The 16,905-nt window shown below is 37.7% G+C and overlaps 1 protein-coding gene across 2 annotated transcripts in view; it reads right to left on the bottom strand.

Moving 5' to 3' along the window:
- Window positions 1–1,271: 1,271 nt before the first annotated feature.
- The window catches only part of POF1B (POF1B actin binding protein), a 104,078-nt gene continuing 88,444 nt past the window's right edge, over window positions 1,272–16,905 (bottom strand). For both annotated transcript variants that reach the window (XM_060002692.1, XM_060002693.1), the window contains 2 exons: window positions 6,252–6,366; window positions 1,272–4,743 (listed from right to left, as the gene is read on the bottom strand). In XM_060002692.1, the coding sequence (XP_059858675.1) occupies window positions 4,738–4,743; window positions 6,252–6,366 (121 nt within the window). In that variant the 3' untranslated portion in view covers window positions 1,272–4,737. The remainder of the gene's footprint in view (window positions 4,744–6,251; window positions 6,367–16,905) is intronic.

Genomic DNA, 16,905 nt, shown 5'->3' with positions numbered 1-16,905 from the left:
TTGAGACTTAGTATTACAGAGGAAACTAAAAATTCTTAACCTGCTTAAGTAACACAATCCTGAAAAATGAATCTAATTATATTCCCAATAGACCAATATACATTCAAAAGGAAAAGTATTAAATCAAGTATTTGGGAAATATTTCTGCAAATGAGCGTAAAAATAACGTGCTGTATTCAAACTAGTCAGCATTCAGTAGAATCCATGTACCTGGATAGAATATATAGCACTATTGCTAAGACTCTTTGTCAATTGGGTTATTCTTTAATGATCACTAAGAGAAAAAGAAGGAATCTGTTAGCCATTACATGTTAGACCGGTGCTTTAAGCTTTAATTCTATAGAGTTCATCTAGGGATCTTGTTAAAATATACTAATTCCATAGGTGCAGGCCGGGGCCTACAATTCTGCATTTCTAGCAAGCCCCCAATGTGTTACCACCATAGAAACAGTAAGGTGTTAGACAAAGCCCCCAGTGTAATTCCCGTACACTTTGCCAACTTTGCTTAAACAAATATCTATGGGTGAGTACATAGAGGAGATCCATACTGAAGACTTGGCATTTGAGCTGAGACATGAGTGGCAGGAAAGAACCAGTCATGAAAATCTTGTGCAAGTGCAAGAGCATTCAAGGCAGAGAAACACACATGCAAATGCGAACAACCTGAAATGGTACCAGCTTTGGCTGGATCATGGTGAAGGGAGACTGATAAGGGATGACACCTGTGAGAATTTGAAATGGGAAGTCATTGGAGGGTTTTAAGGAAAGGAGTGATATGATGTGATTTACGTTTTGAAGATCACTGTAGAGGCTGTGTGAGGAATGTATTGTACAGGGACCAGAGGAAGCAGGCAGCCATGTGAAGAGGTTATTCCAGTTGTTCGTGGTCACAGTGGTGCTGGAGAAAAGCAAATGGATTTTCTTTCTTATAAATTGGGCCTAGAAAACAGCCAAGATGGACACATAAGAATTCAGCCCATGTTACAAACAAAAGAAAAAAACAGCCAAGATAGAACACATGAGAATTCAGCCCATGTTACAAACAAAAGATAAAAAAAGGCACTTTTCCAGGACAGTCCAGGGTCATTAGGGTCATTATGTGCAGATGAATTTGTCTGATTGTCACTTCTATGCGGCCTATACCATGATGGACAGGAAAATATTTAGAATTATTCAGGTAGACCTCTCCAATTCACGTCTCATACAGGACAACCACCAGTTTGAACCTTGGCCTTCCCTTAAAGATATGTATGATAGATGTAGTATGACAGATAACTTTTATTGTAAAATATCTTCAACCACATACAATATAATGAATCCCCATACAGCCATTACCCAGCTTCAGCAATCATCACCTTATGGCCAATTTTGTTTCACTTTTACTCTTCCTCACTCCTGCTTTCACCAACCTGCCTCTCATTGGTTTATTTTGATGCCCCCTTCTCTCACTGGCTTAATTTGAAGTAAATCCCAGACAGCTTTTTAAGAATTTTTGAAGGAAAACAGCAGAGATTAAGAACTGGACTTAACATCTCATCTACAAGAGACCAACCCAAGATTACCAAGACTGCCTGGCTATCATGTATTATAATTATGTCATACAACGATTCCAGTCTTCCTTTGTAGACTCAAAAGCAGTATGTCTTATTTTGTCACTAAAGATTAATGGTTTTATAAGACAGATGTAGTTGTTTATTCCATTCTTTGTTTTTAAAAAATATATTTTATTTATCCTAGGTTGGGCTTGAAATACGTTGCACTTTTTTATTGGACAAAAAAGTACTATGGAAATCCAATAAATTCAGTAATGGTGTGTGGTGGGAGAGAGAGACCTTGTAGGGAAGTCTTTTCATGGCTTATTATTTACTTTCGAGGGAATTATATCTACATGTTATCTTTGTAGATTATAACAGGAAAGAAGTGAGAATGGCTTTTTGTTAAAAGTGATCTAAATTGGGTGGTGACATGCAATTTTTTGAGCTTTATTTTTTTCCTTTTGTACTGTTTGTGTAAAGACAAAGTATAACAGTTAAAGCCCCATTACAAAGATAGGAAGAATGCTTTATGGCATCTAGTTATGAACTTAGAGAATTACAGAACTTAGAAGACTAGGTTTGTAAGCAAATAAATTCTCATTTAAAGCAGAAACCTGCATCAACCAGAGGTCCAACTATGTTAAACTGCTGTCTCTAGTAGTCCACATCAGGATTATTTTTATAGTGGTGCTTGTTAGCTCTAACATAAACATTCACATGATAATAACTTCCTGACAAAAGTATACAGCTAAGCTAAAACTCCATTCCGCATGTTTCCTACTAGGACTTCCACAAAGACCATACAGATATATATATTTTATTTACACACTTAAACAAATTACTTTGCATGTCATTGCACAGTCTCCATTTTATTCAACATCTAAAGCAAAATATGCTGGGAATAGAAATTAGATAAACAGGCATTCCTCATCCAACAATATCTTTGCAATTTTCAGAGATAAGCTGTGCGAAACTTGTGAGAGGAAAAAATCACTAGTATTTCTATTGAGCTTAATCAAAAATTGGAAAAGAAATACATACATTTAACTTTGTTAAGTATAATAAGCACCTTGTTATGACCCCCATTTCTCACTATGCATGGATCAAGTGAGCCAATGAAGTGCTGACTTCTTAACTATCCCAAATTTTGGACACTTATTTTTATTTAAGAGTATTTTAGGAAAATCACACTTGTTCTAATTTTCAGACAGTTATGGTGGCACTTTTCTATCAAGCTACTAAAAACTTTCACTTATATGCAATGGGTAGATAACATGGCATAATTACAGTTACACATATGAGTAGTTAGCAGAGGAGAAACTACCCTGTTCTTACACCAAGGGAAAAAATGTAAGGACTACATAGCTCATAAAGAATATTAACATTTTCTATCACAAAATAACTAATAAGACTGGAATTGTATCAATCCACATTATAGAGCTTAACATTTAATATTTTTTAATATATTTTCTTTTTTTGGCCACACTGCACGGCATGGAAGATATTAGTTCCCCAACCAGGGATCAAACCCTTGCCCCCTGCAGTGGAAGGGCAGAGTTTTAACCACTGGACCGCCAGGATGTTCTCAAGCTTAACATTTTAGTTGAGGTATTAAAATAAAATAAGGCTTTTAGCTTCATGTCAAAACTTATTTGGATATTTACATAAGTATTAAAAGCATTTTCTCTCTTCATTTGTGGTTTGATTTCATGTAGTGCCTTATATGTTGCTATCTTAACAGTTTCTTAATATAATGGATAATTATTAGAATATAATTATAAGGAATGACAGAATTCTATATAGTTACTTGCAGAGACATTTCAGTGCAAAATCTCATTCACATGTAAAGCCAAATTTATTTGTTATCTTAATCTATACTTTGTCAAATGCAAACAGTTTAATTTTTGCTAATTCTTAACTTTAACCAAAGGCCTTGACATTTTAAAAATTTATTCTTATCTACTACTGTATTTAGAAAATACTTCAGTTCACTTTTAGTAAGGTCATTAGAACCCAATTAATCAACCAACTTCTAAGTACATTAAATATTCTACTATAAAGTCTCTCCCAAGTAGAATACACATATCAAGTATTTGTTTTCGTTATTTTTATTCCTTAAGCTTTTACACAGTATTTCAATGTTGTTTTGTCTACTGCTATAAAAAAAAAAGCCCACCTTCCTTCCACCAGTTACTATAATAGTAGTGTTACAGGTTTTTTGTTTGTTTGTCTGTCTTTTTGCGGTATGTGGGCCTCTCACTGTTCTGGCCTCTCCTGTTGTGGAGCACAGGCTCTGGATGCGCAGGCTCAATGGCCATGGCTCATGGGCCCAGCCGCTCTGCGGCATGTGGGATCTTCCCGGACCAGGGCATGAACCTGTGTCCCCTGTATTGGCAGGTGGACTCTCAACCACTGCACCACCAGGGAAGCCCAGTGTTACAGGTTTTTAAGGAAGTGGGTGGGCTCATTTGGGGATGATATGCTTCAAAAGAACAGATTTGCCAAGCTACTGATATGTACTTAGAACCATAATAGCATAATGTACAATTTAGTGGATTTAGGTATTTTAAAAAATATGCTTCCCACTTCCCTGCTTAATGAAATTAATCATCACCTTTGATTTAGTTCTGTCTCCAAGAGGTATGAGTAGCATGTAATAAATCACCTCTTTTATTCACAAAGTCTAATGTGAGAAAAGCAAATATATGCTGTATATACCATGCACTAAACTGTTGTTTTTAATTCAATAGTATTGCTTTTTGTTGTTGTTAAAACACAGTATTTACTCTTGTAGCTAAATTGCACATCTAATATCATAGAAAAATCTTCTAATGGAATAACTTGTAAAATCTCTACCCCAACAAAGTTAATTCAGTGTCTAGGAAGCACCCTATTGAAAAATAGTGGATTAAGTCCTACAGTGCCTGTAATTGAGTTTTAAAAGTGGTGTCCCTTGTAAAGCAATTATACTCCAATAAAGATGTTAAAAAAAAAGTGGTGTGTTGCTATACTGAATACAAAAATGTGATAGAAAGGATTCAGGCCTTATAAATGGTTGGAGAAACTCTCATCTGTATATCTAATTAATTCCATTAGACTTCCTGGGTAGTAGCTTCGTTCAAAATATTGATTGGCTTTAGTTATGGAAAAATAACAAAGTACTAATGAAGACAAAAAAATTTCTTTTGAGTTGGAGATTCATTCACGGCTAGAAAAGAAAAAAAAAAGTCAGTTTAGAATGGGTTATAATTAATTTAAAACATTGTAATTGTATGCACACAGTTGTAAAAATGATTTAAATTGATATGAATAATACCAAGGGAAATGTATGGCACAGTTTGGGCAGTTTTTATATGTATATTCAATGAAACAATGGTTTGTCTGACTTTAGCCAAAGTATATGTTTCAAATGATTTTAAGCACAAGGGAGGGAGATGTGAGTAGATTTACTCCTTGGTGTCATAGTTAGAAGTTAAATATGTCCAAAAGTCTCTGTTAATAAGTACAGATCTATCATCTGTGAATTTACTTAAATATATTTTGAATTTGCTATCAGTATCTAGTTCCTTCAGATATTGAGTTTGATGTTCATTGCTGTATGCTGTTAATGAAAGGAGAAGTAATGACTATTATTCTGTAGACCCTTTATTTGGTAGGTCTTCACATTGATGCCACCTCTGAGACACATGTGGTTAGTAGCAGCAATTGCTTCTCAGTATTAAATTTCAGAATCAAATAAACTTTGAGTGACAAATTTTAAATCCTATGCTGACTTTCTCTTGTTGCTCAACTGGTTCTTGGGCCACAAAGCACCCTTTGTCAATTAATAATTAGTAATAAATAATTCTCAACTAATTAATGACCTAAGAAGCACAATATAGTTCAAAGCTTAAATTTTTATCTTAGGATTACTAAGTGTTGGTTGCTTTCAGTGATGATAGATAATCATGTATACAAGATTGATGGCTTTATTGTAGTCAGAGAAGTGCTTCAGAGCTATCAACTTTCTGAATTTTTTGGTTTATTCAAATATTTGAGCTTGTTCAACCAAAAGATAATTTTTTAAAAGTGAGTTATTTAACAGATATTTAATTTTATTAACTACATCTGTAGTAATTTATTAGTTATACATCTGTAGTATTTTATTAATGATAAATCTACATTTAAAAATTTCCTCAAAAGGTTGTACAGAATAATTGATTGACATACATTTATCTATTGCTCATCATGATATACTTAAGCATTTTAAGACTTTTATTGAAGTATAATAAACATAGGAAAAGTGCACATATAGGTGTACAACTAAATGAATTTTCCCAAACTGAACATGTATATGCAACTATCACTCAGATCAAGAAACAGCATATTATTAGTACCCCAGTAGTCCTCCTTTTGTTTCCTTCCAATCAGTACCCGACCTTGAGGATAACCAACCACTTCCTGACTTTAATAACCATGGATTAGTTTTACCTGCTTTCAGTACCTAAGAAGTTTTTAACATAACAAGACAAAGACTGTCATTTTCATAGTGTTAAAAGTGAGATTCTACATCATTTTAGAATGTCCTACAATGTGCAGGGAAGTCCCCCCACATCAAATTATCCAGCCCAAAATGTTAATAGTGCTGAGGTTGAGAAACTCTGCTAACACAACACAATGGCCTTAGGATTTTTTTCTCCCTAATTATATACTCGAAAAATGCCCAAGTGAACTTACACAAGTCCATTTGTCTTCTATTTTCTCAATCACAATAGTCTGTGTGTCACTACCTGGTGGTATATATTCATAGTCATCATACAGGAGGCCTAAGATAGGATATTGTGACCTGTACCTATATAGAAAAAAAAAGTTAGTTTACAAACTGGACAAGAAAATAACTCTCATTACTTTTTAGTCACTCCTAGTTTGATCCTCCTTATTTAATTAATTTGGCTTTGAATGACTTTTAACTCTTTCTAAAAAGAAAATCACCTCTCAGTGGTACAAAGATTTACTACGGCTATTTTCAAGAGAGTAAGAGGGAAGTACTTTTGCTTCTGGCAATAATGGACCACTGGCTGCACAATACAGTGATCCCAGAGAAGGGAAGCAAATGACATGAGCACTACAAGTGCCTAGCTCATGGCCTGGAGTCAGAATATGTGGAGCAGAATACCAGACAGGAGAGAGCTACATAGTTGGAGAGAGGTCATGGGATCTGTAGAGAGTTCCCCCACAAGTCCTTGGGTGAGCACTGATCAGTATAGGCTTGTGAAAAAGCTACTGAGGCTAGGGAAAGAAGCACTGAAAAAGAGCACTCTTCAAATTCCTGGAGTTCACATAGTAAAGGGAACTCCAATCTGTGTTCCACTAACCAGAGTGGAAAGACCTCCTAATACCAGAGGGCATCAGGCAAATACTACAAAAGACTATCACCTTAGTAGTGAGAAAAATTACCAATGGCATTTTTCACAGAACTAGAACAAAATATTTCACAATTTATATGGAAACACAAAAGATCCCAAATAGCCAAAGGAATCTTGAGACAGAAAAACGGAGCTGGACGAATCAGGCTCCCTGACTTCAGACTATACTACAAAGCTACAGTCATCAAGACAGTATGGTACTGGCACAAAAACAGAAAGATAGATCAATGGAACAAGATAGAAAGCCCAGATATGAACCCACACATATGTGGCCTTATCATTGATAAAGGAGGCAATAATATACAATGGAGAAAAGACAGCCTCTTCAATAAGTGGTGCTGGGAAAACTGGACAGTACATGTAAAAGAATGAAATTAGAACACTCCTTAACACCATACACAACAATAAACTCAAAATGGATTAAAGACCTAAAGGTAAGGCCAGACACTATAAAATTCTTAGAGGAAAACATAGGCAGAACATTCTATGCCATACATCACAGCAAGATCTTTTTTGACCCACCACCTAGAGAAATGGAAATAAAAACAAAAATAAACAAATGGGACCTAATGAAACTTAAAAGCTTTTGCACAGCAAAGGAAAACATAACACCAAAAGACAACCCTCAGAATGGGAGAAAATATTTGCTAATGAAGCAACTGACAAAGGATTAATCTCCAATATTTAAAAGCAGCTCATGCAGCTCAATTTCAAAAAACAAACAACCCAATCCAAAAATGGGCAGAAGACCTAAATAGACATTTCTCCAAAGATATACAGATTGCCAACAAACACATGAAAGGATGCTCAACGTCACTAATCATTTGAGAAATGCAAATCAAAACTACAATGAGGTATCACCTCACACCAGTCAGAATGGCCATCATCAAAATAATCTACAAACAATAAATGCTGGAGAGGGTGTGGAGAAAAGGGAACACTCTTGCACTGTTGTTGGGAATGTAAATTGATACAGCCACTATGAAGAAAAGTATGGAGGTTCCTTAAAAACTAAAAATAGAGCTACCATACGACCCAGCAATCCCACTACTGGGCATATACACCAAGAAAACCATAATTCAAAAAGAGTCATGTATCACAATGTTCATTGCAGCTCTGTTTACAATAGCCAGGACATGGAAGCAACCTAAGTGTCCATCGACAGATGAATGGATAAAGAAGATGTGGCATGTATATTCAATGGGATATTACTCAGCCATAAAAAGAAACGAAATTGAGTTATTTGTAGTGAGGTGGATGGACGTAGAGTCTGTCATACAAAGTAAGTCAGAAAGAGGAAAACAAATACCGTATGCTAACACATATATATGGAATCTAAAAAAAAATTGTACTGAAGAACCTAGGAGCAGAACAGGAATAAAGATGCAGAGGTAGAGAATGGACTTGAGGACACGGGGAGGGGGAAGGGTCAGCTGAGACGAAGTGAGAGAGTGGCATGGACATATATACACTACCAAATGTAAAATAGATAGCTAGTAGGAAGCAGCCACATAGCACAGGGAGATCAGCTTGGTGCTTTGTATCCACCTAGAGGGGTGGGATAGGGAGGATAGGAGGGAGATGCAAGAGGGAGGAGATATAGAGATATATGTTTATGTATAGCTGATTCACTTTGTTATACAGCAGAAACTAACACACCATTGTAAAGCAATTATATTCCATTAAAGATGTTAAAAAAATAAAATGAAATAAGCTGTAAGGATATATTGTACAAAACAGGGAATATAGCCAATACTTTATAGTAACTAAAAATAGAATATACTTTAAAATTGTGAATCACTACATAGTGTACTTAAAACTTATTTAATATTGTAGATCAACTATACCTCAATAAAAAAATTTGGACTAAAAAAGTACATATAAATGAAAAAAACAGCAAAAAATCATGAAGGGGAAATGGAAGTATACTACCATAAAGTTTGTATGCTACATGTGATGAGGTATATTATTTGAAGATAGACTGTGATAAGATAAAAAGGAATACTTTGAAACTTATACCAATTATAAGAAAGTAATATACCCAATAAGCCAATAAAATAGATAAAAACAATAATGAAAGAACATTTAAAATATCACTAAAATTGATATAGTTCTAAGCAGACTAGTTAGCAAAGAAAGAGCACACAATTAACTGATATTAAGAAAGAGAAGCTATCACCTCACACATGTCTTAGAACGGCTATTATCAATAAGACAAGAAATAGCAAGTGTTGGCAAGATGTGGAGAAAAGGGAACACTTGTGCACTGTTGGTGCAAATGCAAACTGGTGCAGCCACTATGGAAAACAGTATGGAGAGTCCTTAAAAAATTAAAAATAGAACTAGCATATGATCCAGCAATGTCACTTCTGGGTATTTATCAAGAGGAAATGAAAACACTATAATATATCTACACCCTCATGTTCACTGTGGCATTATTTACAATAGTCAAGACATGGAATCAATGTAAGTGTCCATCAATATTAGAATGGATAAATAAAATATTATATATATAATAAATGTATAATATATATATACATATATTTACACACATACTGGAATATTCTTTTTAGTTTTTTAAAAATTTTATGTTTATTTTTAAAAAATACAGCCGGTTCTTGTTAGTTATCTATTTTATACATATTAGTGTATATATGTCAATCCCAATCTCCCAATTCATCCCACCACCACCCCGCCCCACACTAGAATATTATTCAGCCAAAAATGAAGGAAATCCTACCATTTATGACAGCATGGACGGACCTTGAGTGCATTAAACAAAGTGAAATAAGTCAGAGAGAGAAAGACAAATACCATATTCTCTCACTTATACATGGAATCTAAAACAAATGAACTCATAGATAAAGAGAATATATTGATGGTTGCTAGAGGTGGGGGGTGAGAGTGGGCAAAATGGGTGAAAGTGGTCAAAAAGTACAAACTTCCAGTTATAAAATAAATAAGTCCTGGGGATGTAATGAACAGTGTGGTGACTATAGTTAATAATACTGTATTGGATAATTGAAAGTTGCTAAAAGATTAGATCTTAAAACGTTCTCATCACAAGAAAAAAATTTGTAATTATGGATGGTGACGGGTGTTAACTAGACTTATTGTGGTGATCATTTAGCAGTATACACATAGTGAATCATTATTTTGTACATCCAAAACTAAAATAATGTTATAAGTTAATTATATCTCAATTTTTAAAATTTTAAAGGAGATACTTTGTCTTGAAAACATGATAAAGGAGTATTATGACAATTTTATGCCAAGAAAACTTGATAACTTAGATGACATGCACCAATTCCTCGAGAGACACAAACTACAAAACAGAGCTGACAGAAGACCTCAAACTTCCGAAAAGACAAGAAAACCTCCACATAACCTGATAAGACAAAAGGAAAAAAAAAAGGAATCAGGACAGGGAGGGAACTGGGAAAGAAGAAAGATTCCCGCACCTTGGAAAGTCTGCTCACCAGTGGAGAGATCAGACTGGATGAAGGGGGAGTTTCGGAGCCTAAGAGGGGAGAGCAAACAACCAGTTCGTGTAAGGCAAAATGGAGAGTAACCTGCACAGAGGGCTGGAACTGCCACCCTGCACTCCCCAATCTGAAACACTCCTCTGTTGGTGAGGGTGGGAGTTGGGTGCTTAAGCTCAGACTCTGAAGTTCGGTCCCAGGGAGAGGACCAGGGTTAGGTGTGGAAGCAGCCTGAAGAGGTCAGGCAGTGGCAACTGAAGGTATACCATGAAGAAGCCTTGGCCAACCAGAGAAACAAGACACCATTATTGGGAGGTGCATGAGGAGAGGGATGTGACCACAAGCTTCTTTCCCTATGAGTGCTCCCAGTCAACAGGACACTGCCTAGAGGAGTTCTCAGGGTGGGCGTGAGTCACCACCTCCATCTTGGTCTCCAGAGGCAGGCACTGGCCACCTCTTCCAGACCCACAGGCAGACACTGGAACCCATCTGACTGTCTCAGGAGTGCCCTGATAGCTCTCACTACAAGGAAATCCACCAGTGGGTGCTGGGACTGTCAGCGTGTGCTAGGACTTCACCCGCTGTCCCAGGAGCACACAGAAACCTCTCACTACTAGGAAATTCATCAGCGGGTGCCAGGACCTGCCCCACTATCCAGGGAGCATGTGGATAGCTCTCGCTACAGGGAAATCTGACAGTGGGTGTCCGGACCTGCCCCACTGTCCCAGAAGGAGAGGGATAGCTCCCACCACTAGGAAATCCACCCAGAGTAGGGGCTGAAACCACCACTGAGAGCCAGGGGTTGTGTGACTAAGGAAGAAGAGCTGAAATCTCTCCTCGGAGCTGAACGAACTGTGGAGTTACACCTCTGCTGATGGCTTCCTAAATTCAGCACCTGTGAAACATCCAAAAGGACAACAAGAACTCCTGCACTTGGATGGATATGGCACTAGTAGCTGTGGGATTTGTGGGCATGTACACATGGGGAATGTGCCAGACCAGAGTCTGAGCAGCCTCCATAGCTCCCATGGCAGGTTCAGGTGAATGAATGCTGCAGTCCTAGGAACTGACCTCAGTGGATCTGTGCCAGTGACTGGGTGAAAAGAATGCCTGAGAGTCACCAGGGCCAATTGCTGGCATACCCACAGTTAAGGTGGGACCAAGAGCAGTGCCAACAACAGTGTACTTTGTGAGTCCACACAACGGATGAAAGGGGACACAACAGAGCACATTCACAGTGAACACCTCCAGAGGAGGAACACTCATTAGCTTCTCTCTCAGTGGGAGTCCTCCAATCCCACATACTTCACATCACACCGCAGATCAGAATCACAGCAAAGAAAAAGATCTAGGGACCTCTACTCCGACAAATAGAGAAGACCCCACCCCTCACAGGGCAGTAACAGCCACTGGGAGCAAAGGGGAGGTCCTCTCAATATCCAGGGCAGGCTCTGATCACCACAACACCAATCAAACACCTTACCAACGGGATAACAGCAAAAGCCAATGGACCAACCTCACCCACCAGGCGGCAGACAACAGAAGCAAGAGGAAGTACAATCCTGCAGCCTGTGAAAAGGAGACCACAAACAGAATAAGTCTGACAAAATGAGATGACAAAGAAATATGTTGCAGGCAAAAGAACAAGAAAAAAACCTACAAGAACAACTAGATGAAGAGGAGATAAGCAATCTGTCTAAAAAAGTATTCAAAGTAATGATAGTAAAGATGATCCAAGATCACAGAAAAAGAATGGAGGCATGGATTGAGAAGATACAAGAAAAGTTTAACAAACACCTACAAAAACTAAAGAACAAACAGAGCTGAACAACACAATAATGAAAATAAAAATACACTAGAGGCAGAGGACCTTTAAGAGGGCAGAGGAGTAAAACGTGGAGAACACCTTCCTCCCCACAAATACATCAAAAATACATCTACATGTGAAACAACTCCTACACAACACCTACTGAACACTGGCAGAAGACCTCAGACTTCCCAAAATGGTGTGTGAGGAGAGAGGATTCAGAGCACCGCCTAAACGAGCTTCAGAGACTGGTGTGAGCCTCAGTTATCAGTGCATACATCACAGACGGGCATGAAACGCTAACACTGCTGCTGCAGACACCAAGAATCCTGTGTGCAAGCACAAGTCACTATCTACACCACCCATCCCAGGAGGCTGTGCAGCCCACCACTGCTAGGGTCCTGTGATCCAGGGACAACTTCCTCAAGAGAACACATAGCACACCTCAGGCTGTGGCAATGTCACTGCGGGCCTCTGCCACCACAGGCTCGCCCTGCATTCTGTACCCCTCCCACCCCCTGGCCTGAGTGAGCCAGAGCCCCCTAATCACCTGATCCTTTAACCCCACCCTGCCTGGGCAAACAACAGATGCCAGAGGGTGACCTACATGCAGAGGTGGGGCCAACTCCAAAGCAGAATCCCAGGAGCTCTGTGAACAAAGAAGAGAAAGGGAAATTTCTTCCAGCAGCCTCAGGAGCAGCGGATTAAATCTCCACAATCAACTTGATGTACCCTGCATCAGTGGAACACCTGAATAGACAATGAATTCTCCCAAAACTGAGGTAGTGGACTTTGGGAGCAACTATAGAATTGGGGTTTTCTTTCTACGTCTAATTTGTTTCTAGTATTATGTTTATCTTAGTTTAGTATTTAGAGCTTATTACCATTGGTAGATTCGTTTATTGATTTGGTTTCTCTCTTCCTTATATATATATATATGTATTTTGTTTGTTTGTTTTTTCCTTTTTCCATTTTTGTGAGTGTGTATGTATATGCTCCTTTGTGTGATTTTGTCTGTATAGGTTTGCTTTTACCATTTCTCCTAGGGTTCTGTCAGTCTGTTGTTTTTTACTATAGTTTCTAGCACTTCTTATAATTGGTGGATTAGTTTATTGGTTTAGTTGCTGTCTTCCTTCTTTTTATTAATTACTTAATTTTATTATAATAATATTTAAATTTTTTTTTTTTACTTTAATAACTTTAGGGTTTTTTTTTTTCTTTTTTCTTTTCTCACTTTTCTTCTGAGCTGTGTGGCTGACAGGGTCTTGGTTCTCTGGCCGGGTGTCAGACCTGAGCTTCTGAGTTGGGAGAGCCGAGTTCAGGACAATGGTCCACCAGAGACCTAAGAGCCCCTCATAAGATCAATCAGCAAGAGTTCTCCCACTGATTTCCATCTCAATGCTAAGACAAAGTTTCTCTCAATGACCAGGAAGCTCCAGTGCTGGACACCCCATGCAAAACAACCAGTAAGACAGGAACACAGCACTACCCACTAGCAGAGAAGCTGCCTAAAATCATAAAAAGTTCACACACACCCCAAAACACACCACTGGACATAGTCCTTCCCACCAGAAAGAAAAGATCTAGCCTCAGCCACTAGAACACAGCACCAGTCCCCTCCACCAGGAAGCCTACACAACCCATTGAACCAACCTTACCCACTGGGGGCAGACACCAAAAACAAAGGGAACTATGAACCTGCAGCCTGCAAAAAGGAGACCCCAAACACATCCGGTTAAGCAAAATGAGAAGACAGAGAAACACAAAGCAGATGAAGGAGCAAGGTAAAAACCCACCAGACCAAACAAATGAAGAGGAAATAGGCAGTCTACCTGAAAAAGAATTCAGAGTAATGATAGTAAAGATGATCCAAAATCTTGCAAGTACAATGGAGAAAATACAAGAAACATTCAACAAGGACCTAGAAGAACGAAAGAGCAAGCAAACAATGATGAACAACACAATAAATGAAATTAAAAATTCTCTAGAAGAATTAACAGCAGAATAACTGAGGCAGAAGAATGGATAAGTGACCTGGAAGATAAAATAATGGAAATAACAACCACAGAGCAGAAAAAAGAAAAAGGAATGAAAAGAATAGAGGACAGTCTCAGAGACCTCAGGGACATTAAACACACCAACATGCGAATTATAGGGGTAGCAGAAGAAGAGAAAAAGAAATGGACTGAGAAAATATTTGTAGAGATTATAGTTGAAAACTTCCCTAATATGGGAAAGGAAACAATCAAGTCCAGGAAGCGCAGAGAGTCCCATACAGAAAATATCCAAGGAGAAACATGCCAAGACACACAGTATTCAAACTATCAAAAATTAAATACAAAGAAAAAATATTAAAAGCAGCAAGGGAAAAGCAACAAATAACATACAAGGGAATCCCCATAAGGCTAACAGCTGATCTTTCAGCAGAAACTCTGCAAGCCAGAAGGGACTGGAAGGACATACTTAAAGTGATGAAAGGGAAAAATCTATAACCAAGATTACTTGACCCAGCAAAGATCTCATTCAGATTTGAAAGAGAAATTAAAACATTCAGAGACAAGAAAAAGCTAAGAGAATTCAGCACCACCAAACCAGCTTTACAACAAACGCTAAAGGAACTTCTCTAGGCAGGAAACACAAGAGAAGGAAAAGACCTACAATAACAAACCCAAAACAATTTAGAAAATGGTAATAGTAACATACATATCAATAACTAACTTAAATATAAATGGATTAAATGCTCCAACCAAAAGACATAGACTGGCTGAATGGATACAAAAACAAGACCCATATACATGCTGTCTACAAGAGGTCCACTTCAGACCTAGGGACACATACAGACTGAAAGTAAGGGAATGGAAAAAGATATTCTGTGCAAATGGAAATCAAAAGAAAGCTGGAGTAGAAATTCTCGTATCAGACATAATAGACTTTAAAATAAAGACTGTTATAAGAGACAAGGAAGGACACTACATAATGATCAAGGGATCAATCCAAGAAGAAGATATAACAATTGTAAATGTTTATGCACCCAGCATAGGAGCACCTCAACACTTAAGGCAAATGCTAACAGCCATAAGATGGGAAATTGACAGTAACACAATAATAGTAGGAGACATTAACACCCCACTTTCACCAATGGACAGATCATCCAAAATGAAAATAAATAAGGAAACACAAGCTTTATATGATACATTAAACAAGATGGACTTAATTGATATTTATAGGACATTCTGTCCAAAAACAACAGAATACACTTTCTTCGCAAGTGATCATGGAACATTCTGCAAGATAGGCCATATCTTTGGTCACAAATCAAGCCTTGGTTAATTTAAGAAAACTGAAATCATATGAAATATGTTTTCTGACAACAACACTATGAAACTAGATGTCAATTACAGGAAAAAATCTGTAAAAAATACCAATACATGGAGGCTAAACAATACACTACTAAATAACCAAGAGATCACTGAAGAAATCAAAGAGGAAATCAAAAAATACCTAAAAACAAATGATAATGAAAACACGACGACCCAAAACTCATGGGATGCAGCAAAAGCACTTCTAAATGGGAAGTTTATAGCAATAAAATCCTACCTCAAGAAACAAAAAACACCTCAAATAAACAACCTAACCTTACACCTAAAGCAATTAGAGAAAGAATAAAATAACCCCACAGTTAGCAGAAGGAAAGAAATCATAAAGATCAGATCAGAAATAAATGAAAAAGAAATGAAGGAAACGATAGCAAAGATCAATGAAACTAAAAGCTGCTTGTATGAGAAGATAAACAAAATTGTTAACCATTAGCTGGACTCATGAAGAAAAAAAAGTAGAAGACTCAAATCAACAGAATTAGAAATGAAAAAGGAGAAGTAACAACTGACATTGCAGAAATACAAAGGATCATAAGAGATTACTAGAAGCAAGTGTATGCCAATAAAAAGGACAACGTGGAAGAAATGGACAAATTCTTAGAAAAGCACAATCTTCCCAGATTGAACCAGGAAGAAACAGAAAATATAAACAGACCAATCACAAGCACTGAAATTGAAACTGTGATTAAAAATCTTCCAACAGGGCTTCCCTGGTGGTGCAGTGATTGGGAGACCACCTTCCAATGCAGGGGACACAGGTTCGTGCCCCAGTCCGGGAATATCCTACATGCCACAGAGTGGCTGGGCCCGTGAGCCATGGACGCTGAGCCTGCGCATCCAGAGCCTGTGCTCCACAATGTGAGAGGCCACAACAGTGAGAGGCCCACGTACAGAAAAAAAAAAATCTTCCAATGAACAGAAGCCCAGGACCAGATGGCTTCACAGGTGAATTCTTTCAAACATTTACCGAAGAGCTAACACCTATCCTTCTCAAACTCTTCCAAAATATATCAGACGGTGGAAAACTCCCAAACTCATTCTACAAAGCCACCATCACCCTGATACCAAAACCAGACAAAGAGTTCACAGAGAAAGAAAACTACAGGCCAATATTAGTGATGAACATAGATGCAAAAATCCTCAACAAAATACTAGCAAACAGAGTCCAACAGCACCTTAAAAGGATCATACACCATCATCAAGTGAGGTTTATATCAGGAATACAAGGATTCTTCAGTATAGGCAAATCAATCAATGTGATACACCGTATTAACAAACTGAAGGATAAAAAACATATGA

This window comes from Delphinus delphis, chromosome X, assembly GCF_949987515.2.
Source record: "Delphinus delphis chromosome X, mDelDel1.2, whole genome shotgun sequence".
NCBI lineage: Eukaryota > Metazoa > Chordata > Mammalia > Artiodactyla > Delphinidae > Delphinus > Delphinus delphis.
This window is presented reverse-complemented; position numbering and strand designations above follow the sequence as displayed.